The sequence below is a fragment of the Epinephelus fuscoguttatus genome, linkage group LG24 (genome assembly GCF_011397635.1).
Source record: "Epinephelus fuscoguttatus linkage group LG24, E.fuscoguttatus.final_Chr_v1".
Taxonomy (NCBI): Eukaryota; Metazoa; Chordata; class Actinopteri; order Perciformes; family Serranidae; genus Epinephelus; species Epinephelus fuscoguttatus.
In genome coordinates, this window is record NC_064775.1 from 2867609 (window position 1) to 2883349 (window position 15741).

Sequence of the window (15741 nt, forward strand, 5' to 3'; positions counted from 1 at the left end):
AACTGCATTTCACGCCTTAAAGCCTCTGGAAACGGCAATGATTCGCTTTATCTCAACTGGTTTTCAGAAACATACACATTTAATGAATTCATGGTTTGCAGCAACATTTTCTTCTGGCTATTGGGCTGAAAATGGAGTGGATGAGAAGACCTTTGCAATCCCAGACAAGTGGGTGAAATAAAAAGGCTCCTGGTTCTCACGAGGCTGCTAAAACAAACAGTTATCTGTGAAATAAACATTTAATAACATTTAATAACAGTCAGATTGAGATGCACTGATGCTGTATTAAAGGGTAAAACATCCTTTAATCATTAAATGTACAGAAAAAACAAACAGAATTTCTTCATGTGATTCTGTCTCTGAGGATTTCTCCATCCAGACGAGACGTGAACGCAGAACACTGGGAACAGTTTGGCATGGAAATGGAAAACAAAGACAGTAAATACAGTGTGTCGGCTATTGGCAGCTCCAATAGAAAAATATTGGAATCAGGGTTTAAGTAAGACCCTCAGACCCGTCTGTAAAGGGATCCTCGCATGACAAACAGTCACAATAAGTTAGAACAGTAATGATGTTGTAAAGAGGCACTTCTTCATCACCGCTTCGCCTGTAAATTATAAAAATATATCTCCAGCAGCACTTTTAACAGACGTGACAGAATCTGAACCCTTTCCTGTCAACGTTACACCGGCTCCCAGCACATGAGGCCACACGAGATCTGCGAGGAAACTCAGCAAAAGACGACAAATAATAATTAAGCAGCAGGTTTCTGCAGGATTTAACGAGCTACATTCAAGACTTTGTGAGACATTTTTAATACCGAAGAGAATACAATTAAATATCTGTTTCATGAGCACGCTAGCCAAAGTATTCCCCAGCAGTGTTGCGATAATTCCTGCCAATACAGTGAAGTTTTTGTCACGGTTTGGAACAAATTTAATCAACTTTCTTTCATTTTTTTGTGTGCTGGGAGTGAAAAATATTCATGCATGGATTAAAAATGTGCATGAATTTACCGTCAGCTGGTCTGCGGTGCAAAAGATTGGGAACTTTTGTATTTCAGTGCATAAAAAAATCACTAATTCAGTTTAAAAAATTCTAAATTTGTGTCAGAGACTCTTGACAAAAAGGCATTTTAATGTGTTAATCCTGTGCTGGTAGAGAAGCTGTCACTTTTTAATGCTGTTTAAGTTTTACAGAATCAAACTGCTGAATTAAATCCCCATTTTCATCACATTTCTACATAAATTAAGTCAATAAATAAGTCCACCGTCACAGGGCAGTAAATATAGTGCACAACGGTCCTCAGGCGCAAACGCACCTCCAAACATTCAACCCAAACGTCCCTTTTGTTAAAACAAGTCGCGTCTGAGTCTTAGAACCGTTTAAAATATGAGCTGCAGCTTATTTTCGGAATGACAGGATGTTTTCTGGTCGTATTTCAAGCACATTTTGCGACACAGATACAGTGATTGACTGAATGTCAGTGTGCGTCGTCAGCCGTTAACGCTGGGTTTTCCTCTCCTCTGTGCGAGGGCGGGTGTGTTTGGTCTTTGTCCCCGTTTGTGTCTGTTGGTGCCGGGTGGGTGGTGTCTGGTTGTGTGGGTGTTTCTGTGCCGTCATCACTCTGGTTTCTGTGTGACGTTGCCGCCGCCTTGCACTCGGCTGACGCCTGCTCATTAGGTACCTGGCAACAAGAGGAACAAACAGTGATGGCAGTTGACGGGTGGCCAGGTTTGGCAACAACAAGGAACATTTGTGTTTATTTAATTAGCGAGGTAAAGAGCTAGCTGACATCATACTTTCACTGGCTGTTAAAATGATCTTAATACAACAAGCTTTAAAAACAGACTTCCCTTCATGCCTCTCTTCATCTGCTGCACTAATCTGACCTCTCAGCAGCTGATGATCTCCAAAAATGGCGGCGGGAGGGTGGGGTCGGGGGGGTGACATCACCAGGGGAGCAATTAAAGCATGCATTTCACATGATGTCACGGCAGGAGAGCGGGGGAGGTTCGCAAACACACGTATGCATGCATGTACACGCCCACGCCCCACACAGGTATAGATGAGTCACCGCATGCATCAACACACACACACAAAGACACAGAGGACGCCCACCCCACCCCTCAAACACACACACACACACACACACAAACAACACACACACAGTAGTTTTCCATCGACCTTTGCACGTAGAAGCGTCTCACCTTTCTTCAGAGTGAGTGTGTGTGGGCGGCCGGTTAGAGGAGGAAGCGTCAGAGAGGTCATGTTAGTGAATGTGAACGAAACATGAAACTTTACAGACACAAACTACAGACCTCGCACATTCAGAGGATGTTTGGTTTTCACAGGTGGACTGACAGTAAGGAGTTTCCAGAACAGAAATGCTCGACATTTAACCGCCGAGTCACAGCATGGATTTGTCTGTGGTGTCCCTCAGGGTCTTGGTGTCGTCACGCTATATTTTTGTCCATTTCTATCAGTTCTCAAGTGGTAAAAATTGTACATATCAAACATATTTGTTCTTTCGCTCACCTGAAGCGGTTGAGTCTCTGTGGGCGGAGCGCTGCTCTTCGCCAGATTCATCATCTCCTTAATCTGGACGATAGCGAAGGCGATGGTGACCCAGGGGGCGCCAGAGAGCACCCAGGCCGGCTTGTTCACGTCCTCCTGGTCCTCCTGGTGTTTGGTCTTCCTGACGGGCAGCGCTGCGACTTGGCGGGCCGGGACAGGGCTACCGGCGGCGGCGGCGGCTTGACTCTGCACCAGGTCGATGGTGGCGATGGGGACCGGGCTGGAGGGGACGGGGATGTTCTCCGCCAGCATTTTGTCCTCTGGGAGGAGACGAGGACAGAGGAGATGTTACAGAGACGGGACATAAACTTAGATGTCTAGATTCAGCTTGACATGTACAGGCAGGTTTATGAGAGTCTCCCCACCTTTCCCCTCAGACTCGCCAGTCACACACTGGATGAAGGCGAAGATGAGGAGGATGACAAGGGAGGCCATGCCGATCCCTCTGAACGTCGCTGCAGCACCTGCGAAGCAAACAGGAGGAAAACTATTGCTGTTTAAAAATGTTTTGTGACCCAAACTAAAACATTCAGCGCCGCCGCCGTCGTACCAAAGTAGTTGACAAACACGCCGCCCACCATGGCCCCACAGCCACGGCCCAGGCCCAGGTGGAGGCCCTGCAGGATGCCCTGCGCCGACGTCCTCAGGGCCGGAGGGACCGCCGCACTCAGGAAGGAGATACAGGCTGCCCAAACTGAGGCGTGGGTCACACCTGCGGGACACACAGGGACAGATGTGGGTCACAGCTGGAGGAGACGTCTGAACACATTCGGGTTCATACAGATGACAGAAAACAAAATTCAAGGACTTTTTAGGTGCTATCCTTTCAGTTTCAAGGACTTCACTCAAAGCAGCTGATTCATTTCATCACTATATTCTTATTAAACGCAAATAAATGATGTGATGTCTTTCATCGGTGGCACAAATGTATTAAACCCTCAACAGAACAGCTGAAGGGCCTCAGAGCTTTGGTGCTCATACGACTGTAACCGAACATTGTCTCACGCTTTGAAAGTGCCGACTGAAACCTGCGTTTCAATTTCAGTTTTCGGCAGAGTGATAACATCGGTGAAGACAGAGGAGAACATCCTGGTGAAATGCTGAGTCATGAAGTTCAGCCATGTCACGTTTTGTCATGCCAACAGAGGCATGTTGCTGTGCTAATTTTTTGGGACCTGTCTATTATCAGAAAATCAATCTGAGAGACTTGTTGGGCATGTCTAAATGCTGGACATTTGCTTTTATCTTTTATTATTGTTGTAGATTTCACGGTGTCTACGGAGGATTGAAGTATGAAAATAAAACTTAAAAAGACATCTGTATGACGCGTGGCCATCAATTCCTTGGACCGGAGTAGTTACAGACGTGATGAACAAAAGCCCCGTCTCCACCAAACCCTTTGAGTCCAGGACCTTTGGAACCAGCAGGAACCCTTCAGACATGAAACTAACATATATATAGCTTGAAGATCCACTCATTAATAAAAGTGTCTGCAATCACAGCGTCTCCGAGTGTGTGGCTAGCACTGCTCGCAGCAGCATCTGTTGTTCCGTGTCGGTTCACATGCTTGACTTTAATGTGTTTGCTCGTTGCTCCAGTCGAGTGATTATATGCTAGTTTATTTTCTGACACAGCCTTCATGTCACCTTGTTTTCACTTTCTAGATCAAAGTGCTGCCAAACTGCGCTGGTTTTGCGAGAGAGGACATCTCTCTTATTTCCCACCGTGCCGTTTTAAAACTCCAGTCTACTGGAGCATTACCGCGGGGAGGGGGACTGCTGTGTGATGGCACTACCGGATTTTCGCCACTTGAGGGCGCAATTGACTCATTTAAAATAAAAAACAACCATAGGACAACAGAGTGACAGTAACACGTTGTTTCTTTTATTCCTGACAAATAAATTTTGCAGCTTACTCAATCAGTGCAAACAAGGGTTGCCTCCTTCGTCTGGCTCAGTGTTGCCATAGTGGCGCGTTCTTTGATTTCTTCGAGACTAAATTGTCCGCACTTCCGCGTTGTAGTGAAAATCCCAGCGATGTGAAAAAGACATGCTGAGCAGTCTTTTGTGTGACACTGGTGCGCTGGCGGAGTTTCACGCTGAGAAAATCTGTGGAACAGCTGAGAGTCCGAGGCTCTCCACGGAGTCCGCCTGAGAGTCTTGGCTCAGATCTCAGGCTGTGAAAATGACGGATGCTATCCGGTTGGTTACTCAAAAAATCACAACAAAAAATATGATTCAAGACGTGGTGTCGAACTGGTATTACGAGAACCAACAATGCTGCATGACAGTTAAGCTCCTTTAAAGCATGGATAAAACACTCATTGTTGATTGTTCTTTGTCTTTAGACCCCACAGACCTTCAGACTGTGATGAAGGCACTGCTTGAGCATCCATGCATCTAACACTTTTTCAGCAAGGGCCTTTTGTATTCTCAGGACTTCAAGCATTTGTGTTCATTCCAAGAGGAGTAAATAACTATTCTGCCAGCCAATTCCTGTGAGATGGTTTGTTGTCCTGCACAGGACAGTTTCGTGGCTGCAATGACACAAAGATATTTCTAATATTTTGAGGATAACTGTGCTTCAGGATATACAGCGTTGCAGTGTTTGTAAACTCTTCCTGATTTCTCAGTCTGTTTTCCACACTTAAATGCTAGATCATCCACTATGTAAACATTATTCAAAGATATTTGTTTCACAAAATGCAGTTTTTAAATGAAGGGTTTTATTAATGAGGAAGAAAAAAATCCAAAGCTACATGGCCCTGTGTGAGAAAGTGTTTGCCCCCCAGCTCCTGTTAAAACATAACTGTGGATCACACCTGAGTTCAACTTCTGTAGCCACACCCAGGCCTGATAACTGCACACCTGTTCCCGATCTAGAAATCACTTAAATAGGACCTACCTGACAAAGTGAAGTAGACCAAAAGATCCTCAAAAGCTACAGACATCATGCCGAGATCCAAAGAAATTCAGGAACAAATGAGAAAAAAAGTAATTGAAATCTATCAGTCTGGAAAAGGTTATAGCCACTCCAGCTTTGATGGACTGCCAGCGAACCGTTTCAGGTGAGAGCCATTATCCAGAAACCCTGTCATTGCTGCAAATGAGTGATGATAAGTTAAAAGCCTGAGCTGTCGGAGGACCTGTCTGAAGACTTGCTGTGATAACAAAGCATGAATTCTGCTGCCCCAAAACAGCCTCCTGAAGGAGAATGTCCGGCCATCTGTTCGTGACCTCAAGCTGAAGCGGTCCAGGCGTTCTTCAGGTAGGAGGACAATGATCCAAAACACACCAGCTAGTCCACCTCTGAATGACTAGAGGAGGACAGAGTCAAAGTCCTGACCTGAAAACTATTGAGATGCATGTGGTCATGATTTCTTTAAAGGCGTGTTCATGCTCAACTGCCAGTTTAGGCTGTAGCTGTAATCAATACTTAAAGATTAGTGAAAATTCTTCCAAAGCGTAAATAAAAGACTCATTTAAAAGTTATTCAAAAAATAACGCTTGATTGCAAAATGAATAAAAATATTTAAATGCAAAAATAAATACCAGTTTATGATTAAAAACACTTTTTCAAAATGAGGCCATGTAGCTTTGGATTTTTAAAATGAATTCCTCAAAATTAAATAAAACCCTTCATTTAAAAACTGCATTTTGTGTTTACTTGTTAAAAATTAATTAAAATAAATTTGTTTGATGATCACATTTGAAAATGAATAAATATATTCAAAAATGAATTTAAAATGGAAAAGGCAAAAATAAATACATCTTAACATTGATAAAATATGCATTCAAAAATATATAAAAAAAAATAAATAACAAATACTTAGAAAAATAATTACATTTTAAAAGTAATGAAAATAAATAAATAATATGTTGAAAATAAAAAAATTAAAATGAATATATTTTAAAATGAATAAAAAAATATTAATGTAAAATTAAATAAATATATTAAGAATAAACTTAAAATAAATAAAAATAAATGCAAAATAAATACATTTAAAAATTAATAAAAAAAACTAAATTTATTTAAAAATGAATGCAAAATGAATACATTTAAAATCAATTAAAATAAACTGATGATACATTTGAAAATTAATAAATATATTCAAAAATGAATTAAACAAATACAAAAAGCAAAAATAAATACATCTTAACATTGCATTCAAAAATATACTAAAAAAATAAGTAACAAATAGTTGCAAAAATAAATACATTTTAAAAGTAATGAAAATAAATAATAGGTTTACAATAAATAAATAATTTAAAAAGAATGAATATATTTTTAAATGAATAAGAAGATATTAATGTACAAATGAGTAAGTATATTAAGAAGGAATTTAAAATAAATAAAAATAAATGCAAAAATAAATAAAAATAAAAATACTAAATTTCAAAATGAATAAATATTTAAAAATTAATTTAAAATAAATAAAAATAAATGCAAAATTAATGCATTTAGAAATTAATTAAAATAACTAATGATACATTTGAAAATAAATATATTTTAAAAATGACTAAAAATAAAAATGATTAATTTGAAAATGAATAAATATATTCAAAAACGAATTTAAAAAAACAGAAAAAGCAAAAATAAATAATAATAATAATAATAATAATAATAATAATAATAGTAATATATATGCATTTAAAAATATATTAAAAATAAATAAAAATAATGGCAAAATAAATAAATTTGAAAATTAATAAATATATAAAATAAAATTTAAAATAAATTCAAAACTAATGAATACATTTAAAAATTAAAATCAAAAAAATAAAAATTAACAAATGTGTTTAAAAATGTATTTAAAATAAATAAAACATGATAGCAAAAATGATAGCAAAATAAATACATTTCAAAATTGATGAAAATAAATTAACAAAAAGGGAAAAATTAAAATAGGAAATCAAATAAATAAGGAATTACTGCAAAGGTAAATAATAAAGAAGCAAATTAGAACAGAAATAGCAATGTTATTTCAAATTGTATCAATGAATGCCTATATTTATTTTCTTTAATAATATTAATGGTGCCGATGTACAGCACCCTGAGGGGGAAAGATAGAGGAGGACAGAGTGTGAATCAGAAAACTTTGTAGTCTTCATGTAGAGTCATATTTATTTCTTTAAAGTAGTGTTAAAAAATATAGTTTGTTAACTGCAGTTTAGGGCTGTAGCTGTAATCAAAAATACTTAAATAATTATGAATAAATTAAAGAAAATAAATAAATAAATACATTTAAAAAGGTATTCAAAAAATAATAAATTCTAAAATGAATAAAAATATTTAAATGCAAAAATAAATACATTTAAAAATGATTAAAAAATACTATATTTCAAAATGAGTAAATATCTTTAAAATGAATTTAAAATAAATAAAAATAAATGCAAAATGAATACATTTAAAAATTAATTAAAATAAATTAATGATACATTTGAAAATGAATAAATATATTCAAAAATGAATTTAAAAAATGGAAAAGGCAAAAATAAATACATCTTAACATTGATAAAAATAAAAAAATGCATTCAAAAATATATAAAAAAAAATAAATAACAAATACTTAGAAAAATAATTACATTTTAAAAGTAATGAAAATAAATAAATAATATGTTGAAAATAAAAAAATTAAAATGAATATATTTTAAAATGAATAAAAAAATATTAATGTAAAATTAAATAAATATATTAAGAATAAACTTAAAATAAATAAAAATAAATGCAAAATAAATACATTTAAAAATTAATAAAAAACTAAATTTATTTAAAAATGAATGCAAAATGAATACATTTAAAATCAATTAAAATAAACTGATGATACATTTGAAAATTAATAAATATATTCAAAAATGAATTAAACAAATACAAAAAGCAAAAATAAATACATCTTAACATTGCATTCAAAAATATACTAAAAAAATAAGTAACAAATAGTTGCAAAAATAAATACATTTTAAAAGTAATGAAAATAAATAATAGGTTTACAATAAATAAATAATTTAAAAAGAATGAATATATTTTTAAATGAATAAGAAGATATTAATGTACAAATGAGTAAGTATATTAAGAAGGAATTTAAAATAAATAAAAATAAATGCAAAAATAAATAAAAATAAAAATACTAAATTTCAAAATGAATAAATATTTAAAAATTAATTTAAAATAAATAAAAATAAATGCAAAATTAATGCATTTAGAAATTAATTAAAATAACTAATGATACATTTGAAAATAAATATATTTTAAAAATGACTAAAAATAAAAATGATTAATTTGAAAATGAATAAATATATTCAAAAACGAATTTAAAAAAACAGAAAAAGCAAAAATAAATAATAATAATAATAATAATAATAATAATAATAGTAATATATATGCATTTAAAAATATATTAAAAATAAATAAAAATAATGGCAAAATAAATAAATTTGAAAATTAATAAATATATAAAATAAAATTTAAAATAAATTCAAAACTAATGAATACATTTAAAAATTAAAATCAAAAAAATAAAAATTAACAAATGTGTTTAAAAATGTATTTAAAATAAATAAAACATGATAGCAAAAATGATAGCAAAATAAATACATTTCAAAATTGATGAAAATAAATTAACAAAAAGGGAAAAATTAAAATAGGAAATCAAATAAATAAGGAATTACTGCAAAGGTAAATAATAAAGAAGCAAATTAGAACAGAAATAGCAATGTTATTTCAAATTGTATCAATGAATGCCTATATTTATTTTCTTTAATAATATTAATGGTGCATTTAATGGCTTATTCTCTTATTTATCGAGCCACTCATTCATTTGACAGGGATGGTGTTTTTGCCTCATAATTTCTCAAAACGATAAATTAATGATTGAAAGAAATGTCGTCTAAGGTAACCGAGCTTTTGAAAACGTCTTTAACTTTCTGATTTCCTAAAATCCAGGTGAGTGTGCTCTCATGGCTTCATCACATTTACAGACATCCCTGAGCTGAGCTGTTGTTTGCAGAACGTCTTTGCTCTCACGAACACAAACAAACGCTTCAAACACGACACACCCTCAAAGCATTCATGTGCTCATGGCCAGACAGGATTACTGCAGTGTTTGTTCACCCAGTGACGGTTTGCTGAGCACACAAACAGGTAGGACAGATGCTGCACGGTTAAATGGCAGCAGAGGATCTCTCAATGAAGAATAAAAAATCTCATGTTAGATCAGGGTCGACACGTGGCACCTGCAGCCTGTGGTGACTTATTAACATCCTGCCGTCTTTAAACAGACGCACGGCCACCACAACCTGCAGCTTGTGTCTGCTCTGCTTCAGTTTCCATGAAAGCAGGAAGTGTGTTTGTCGCAGAGCGTAACGTCTTGTGACGACAGGAAGAAAACACACAGTGTGAAAACAACCTGCTGAAGATGGAGACAGTTCAATACAAAGATCATGTCTGCATGGCTGCATATGAACCCATGAAGCTGCCGGTTAGCTTAGCTTAGCACAAAGACCGGAAACAGAGGGAAACTGTTAGCCTAGCTCTGTCTAAATCCCTTTAAAAACACTCCCCTCCCTTTAACTCTACCTCCTGTTGACTCAGGAGTCCTTTCAACAGCGGACACATTGTGTGTCTTCTGATGCAGGTTACAGAGCTGCAGCTGAAATCTAACACCACGCTCTCAAATGTCCCCGCCGCCTGCGAGGTGCGACCCTGAATTCACTCCGGCAGAAACCCCCAAGCATCAATGGTGGCTTTGTCTGCAGAGTGGACGACGGATTAAACAGCTCAGACTGAAAAGACGTCCTTATCTACCGTCCAAAGTGCACTTTGATTCAGTATCAGGCGTTACTGGAAGTCGTCTAAGATGAGGAAGTTATAAAAAATGATCAATTAATTAATCAGTAACAATAATGATCGTCAGCGTCTGTCTCACCTGATGTGTCCGACCAGCTCGATGAACTTGTGGCTGGTGAAGTAGGCGGCGAGCTCCGAGATGTGGCTCAGGACGGAGCAGACGCCGAACAGCGTGGTGGTCCCCTTCAGGTCCTCCAAGTGCCAGTACAGGAAGCTGAAGACGAAGCCGTAGCCGAAGCCCATGAACCAGGCGACGAAGAGGACGGAGCTGTAGCGCACGCTGCAGAGGAGCCTCAGGAGGTCGCTGTAGCTGAACTCCTGAGCAGGGTCAGAGCCGACGGAACTCTGGTCCGGCGGGCTGGACTCGGGTAACGCTCCCGGCGTGCACGGGTCCTCCACCACGCCCTCTGGAACCTCATGCCGGTAGTCGCCGCCTTTTTCGAAGTAAAACTGAGTGGCGACGACGAACGCCAGGCCCATCAGCACGCCGAAGACGATGAAGGCGATCTGGTAGTTGTGGAGGCGGAAGTCGGGCACGATGCAGCCCACGCCGTCGATCACCACGGTGATGTGCGTGTGGTCGATCCAGATGCCCACCAGCAGCATGGCCAGACCCCAGCCCAGCGAGCCCCACATCCTCTGCAGGCCGTAACGGTCGCGGGCCTTACCGAGGTACTGCAGGGTGACGGTGTCCACGATGGTGACGGCGGGGGCGCTGAAGAATTCGCCCACGATGATGACGAGCAGGATGAGCAGGAAGATGCTCTCCACCTGGTCCCTGTTGTAGGTGATCTGGTACTCCTTCTTCTCGGTCGGAGCAGGCGAGGTTGTGGTGGTGACGGTGGTGTTTGGTGCAGAGACGGTTGTGTTTGGCATGTGGAGGGTGGTGTTTCGTATGGGGACTGCGGCGTTTAGCGTCTGCTGGGTGGTGTTAACCAGCTCAAAAGGAGCAGGAGTGGCGTTGGCATCTACGCTTCGCTCATACCTGTGGTGCGCGCTGAAATAAGAGTCCAGGATCTTAGGAAGCTCGAGGAGATCCAGAAGGCTGCGGCGACTTCTGGTGTGGTTGGTGGAGTTGCTCGCGTGCGTGAAGTTATTACCGTACATGAGTGTGGTCATCACCGGCGCCGGCGTCGTAGGAGGAGCGGCACCTTTCTCCTCACACTTCATCTCCGCTGGTTTGACGAAGCCGATGCCGCAGTTGAACATCAGCCAGCACAGAACAGAAAACAGCAGCACCATCTTCCCTTTCTTGAAGCGGTCCGCCACCACCCCCCAGAAGGGGGCGCTGCAGAACTCGATGAAGTAGCGGATGCCGACGAGCAGCCCGCTGCGGCTGGCCGACATGCCGAGCTGCTTGTAGTACACGGCCAGCAGAGGGTGCAGCGAGCCGTAGGCGGCGTAGAAGAAGAAGTAGAACACCTTGGAGACGAGGAGGTGGCTGTTGATGCGGAGGCACATCCTCTCGCAGCAGTCTATTGAGTCAGAAGGCGCCGCCGCCGGCTGCTCGGGCGGCGTGTCTGAAGCAGCCGGCGGCGGCGTGGAAACACCCGTCGGCTGCTCCATTGACAGCGTGTTGAAGGGCTCGGCCAACACATACTTCCTCTTCTGCTCCTCCTCGTCGTCTGTCAGGATGGCAACCTTGTCGTCAGCTGCCATATCTGGAAGATAAGGAAATGAGGGTGAGAGCGGCGCCGGCGCCCGGTAACCAAATGATGCTGAGTGTGTTCTGCTCTGTCTATTTTATAGAACACGGAACTGAAGAGGCAGAAAATAAATATAAGAACTTAATTTGCTGCAAAAAACTTTATTAGATTGACAAAGCACTCTGTAATAAAGTACACGTCATCCTCAGAACATTTAAAAGCACTACATTACATTGTATTTCATGCATTTCTTGTTTTTATTGAATTATTGATCACTAATTATTGTCTCCTCAGTGTTTCTTGTTATCAGTTATCTTTTGATATATTTTTCTGAATTATGTTAGTTTACTTTTTTATTTATTTATTTATTGTTATTGTATAAGCATGTGGCTTCTTGATGTCTCGAGACATATCTTTTCTTTTCTTAACAGTCTGGATTTTATGATATTTTATGTATGTGCAAAAAAAATAAATAAATAAATAAATAAAATAAAATTACACAATAATAAAATAAAAACTGAAATAAAATAAATAAAAAATAGAATAAAATTACACAATAATAAAAAATGTAATAAAAATAAAATAATAATAAAATGAAATGAAATAAAATAAAATAATGATACGATAATTAAATTAAATAAAATAACATGATAAAAAAATAAAACAAAATAAAAAATAAATTATAAAAACAAAATAAAATAATACAACCATACAGTAAAATAAAATAAAATAAAATAAATGCAGTTTTTTTCTGCATGCAGACCAGGTCCTATCAAAAATAACACTGTACTAGGTTAATAGGTCGACTCTGGTGAGCGTTTGACATATTTGTCGCCTCTTTTTTCAAAGAAAACGAAAGCAGAAAAAATATTTTCACTCTCTGAAATTTAATCACACAACTCTGAAATCACAGAGCAGTTAAATCACCATTTTTACTGTGTGTTTGCTTAAAAAATAAAATGAAAAATACAAGTTACGCAAATCTTAAAGGACGTATAACAAAACTTTCATTTCAGAGAAGCATGCACTTCACTGTGTCTGCAGCACTTGCCAGCTGGTTACATTTGTACACACACACACACACACACACACACACACATGCAGGTGAGTCTCGCTTCCTGTGACAAACGCCACCGCACTAGGTCACATATACTTGTGACGTCTAAAAGCAGAAGGCTTGGCCGGTGTGAGTCATGGAAAATGAGAACTGTGCAGGTTTTCGGTTTGTATCAAGCATCACATCAGTTAATTTGCCTCACTTGACATTGCACGACTAATGCGCATCACAGCTGCAACGATACATCGTGCAGCTTTTTTTTTTTTATTAATTTTTTTTACATTTATTTTTATTTATTCAGGCCGGATTAATTTAATGTAGGACTAGCTTGCATCAGAGTTTAGTAAAACTAGGTTTAAAATGAGCACATCTATATTTAAAAAAAAACAACCCAATTTCACTGGATTTTTAAATTTGATTTAAACAAACAAAATAAAAGTTAAACAAATCTACCTCATGTCTGAGCCCCAGGAGCATGTCTTCGGGATATTAATAAAGATAATCAAAGCACTGATGATCAATACTGAACATGAATGAAGTGACAGCTGTCTGGACAGCCTGTACCGACCGCGGGAGGTCCTCGGACCCCACTTTGACACCCGTCTGACCGTCACTGACTGTCACTGAGAGTCCTATGCGGAAGTGTCGCTACCTTGAACAAAGCCAGCTCATTTCAACCGTCAAACAAACCAAATTAAATACATTGAAGTAAAGAAAATTACGTGAAGGAGCCAAAATGGCGTCACAATTTAAAAAACATGAAAATAAAAAAGGTTAAACGAGCTGGAAACGAGTCAAACGTTAAACCTGCTGTCATTTAACCGCCTGTAACTTCAATTTAAGTGTTTAAATATATTTAACAAGGTAAAATAAAACATAAAATTTACACAGAAACCAGTTTAATTTTCTTACCTGCTCAGGTCACCGCTCCCATTAAACTATGACTGCGCAGTTTCTCTTGAATTTCTCTCTTCTTTGTCGGACATTTTTCACGCAGACCGGCTCGTGGACATTATTTTAATTTAACGTTTAATGTCTGAATGAACCGAAACGTGTTTGTGTTTTTATTTTAATGTAAATCTGAAGTGTTTCTCCGGCTTTGCTCTCTTTGTATGGAGAACAACAGCAGCTCGTCAGACCGGAGCTCCCACCTGTCCCGACACTAAACCGTCAAGTCCGCCATTTTGGACGCGACTGCTTCCGGTTAGCGCTTCCAAAATAAAAGTCATGTTATGTTAAATTCTATTGAAATGTGTTGAAGGATTGTTCTTTACTCAGACTATAAATTAGTTGTGAAATTAGGCCTGTAATCAACCACAGACAATGGTGGTCGACTGTAAACTAGTTTATACAGCATAATATAGCACATATTTTTCTTTAACCCTTTAAAACCTGAGCAAATTGTCTTCATTTCTTTCATGGGAAGAAGGTAATGAGCAACAAAAGAAATGACCCCAAAGATTTGCAAACATTAAAATTAGTAAAATAAATAAATAAATAAAAAGGAAAGAAAATAAAGTTAAAAATAAATAAATAAACAAGGGAATGATAGATTATAATAATTCTGTACCATGATTTTAAATAAGTAATAATAATACTTATCAGTATAGTTTTTCCCTATTTTCTTTTCTTTTTTCACTAATTTTTAAAAATAATTTTCAGATTTTTTTTTTGGCAATGTGTGTGAACTTTCTTACCAAGTTGCTCATTGCCTTTTTTCCCATGTTTTTGTAAGAAATCGCACCAATACAAGTTCAAAGGTTTAAATACTTGCAAAGGGCATCTGAAAGCAGCACAAGAGACGTGATGCCGCTACAGGTTTCAAAGGGTTAAACACTTGTGGTGTGTCTCAAATCACATACTTCTGTCAGTACACTTCATGTAGTATACCATGTGCATAGTGCGCAAATTTCAACTGGGTAGTGTTGTCTCAAACCAAACACAGCCATTGTGCACTCACCGGAAATGACGACCGCAAATTGGCTAGTTAGCAAACTAGCATTAGCATTCGCATTACCAATTCATTACAGACTGCTAAATTAACCCAATAAACATACGGCTTATACCCGACAGCAGTATAGAGGTGCTCAGTGCAAAAAACACATGTATTTTCCTGTTTGAAAAGTGGTGCCTCCCCTTCCGCTACGTAGCCAAGATGGCGACCATTGAGTGCGAGAAGTGTCCATACTTCCACACTCAACGTTTTGACCATCTGGGTACTCATAGTGCACTGCATTTTTCCATACTTCTCAGTGTGAACGCACTTATGTACTCAAAATATTAAGTGTAAGTACAGAAGTACACGATTTGAGACACAGCATAAGACTCAGCACAGTGAACATATTCTTATTCTACTAGTGTTTAACATTGTAGAAATTTGTACAGATTTACATGCTTCTTTTCCATAATCTGTTACTTATAATTTTCTGTTCTTTACATCGACTTTAATTCTACTGACTCTTCGACCAACTGATGGGTCGATAGGGTTAAAATCTGCACAGGTAATCCATAGATTAACGTAACTGCCGCAGTGCTGGGTAAAGAAAGGCTTTGGTGGACACACGGCCTTATTAATGTAACACCAGCGATTGTCTGACCAATGAGAACTTGGTCTGA

At 37.8% G+C, this 15741-nt stretch overlaps 1 protein-coding gene across 1 annotated transcript; it reads right to left on the bottom strand.

Annotated features, from left to right (window-relative positions):
- Window positions 1-283: 283 nt before the first annotated feature.
- LOC125885256 (major facilitator superfamily domain-containing protein 6-A-like) lies at window positions 284-14297 on the bottom strand. Its single transcript, XM_049570806.1, has 7 exons — window positions 14038-14297; window positions 10502-12083; window positions 7617-7630; window positions 3128-3289; window positions 2943-3041; window positions 2539-2837; window positions 284-1687 (listed from the first exon to the last, which is right to left on the bottom strand). Exons 2-7 carry the CDS (start codon window positions 12079-12081, stop codon window positions 1484-1486), a joined length of 2358 nt encoding a protein of 785 aa, XP_049426763.1. The 5' UTR covers window positions 12082-12083; window positions 14038-14297; the 3' UTR covers window positions 284-1483.
- Window positions 14298-15741: the final 1444 nt, after the last annotated feature.

What these genes read in the sequence shown, in the direction of transcription:
- LOC125885256 (XM_049570806.1), bottom strand. Translation starts at nt 12,081, where the DNA reads ATGGCAGCTGACGACAAGGTTGCCATCCTGACAGACGACGAGGAGGAG. An exon ending in TGGCGAGTCTGAGGGGAAAG is followed by an intron (nt 2,838 to 2,942) that starts GTGGGGAGACTC and finishes GTCTCCTCCCAG; the next exon opens with AGGACAAAATGCTGGCGGAG. An exon ending in CAGAGACTCAACCGCTTCAG is followed by an intron (nt 1,688 to 2,538) that starts GTGAGCGAAAGA and finishes TCTTGTTGCCAG; the next exon opens with GTACCTAATGAGCAGGCGTC.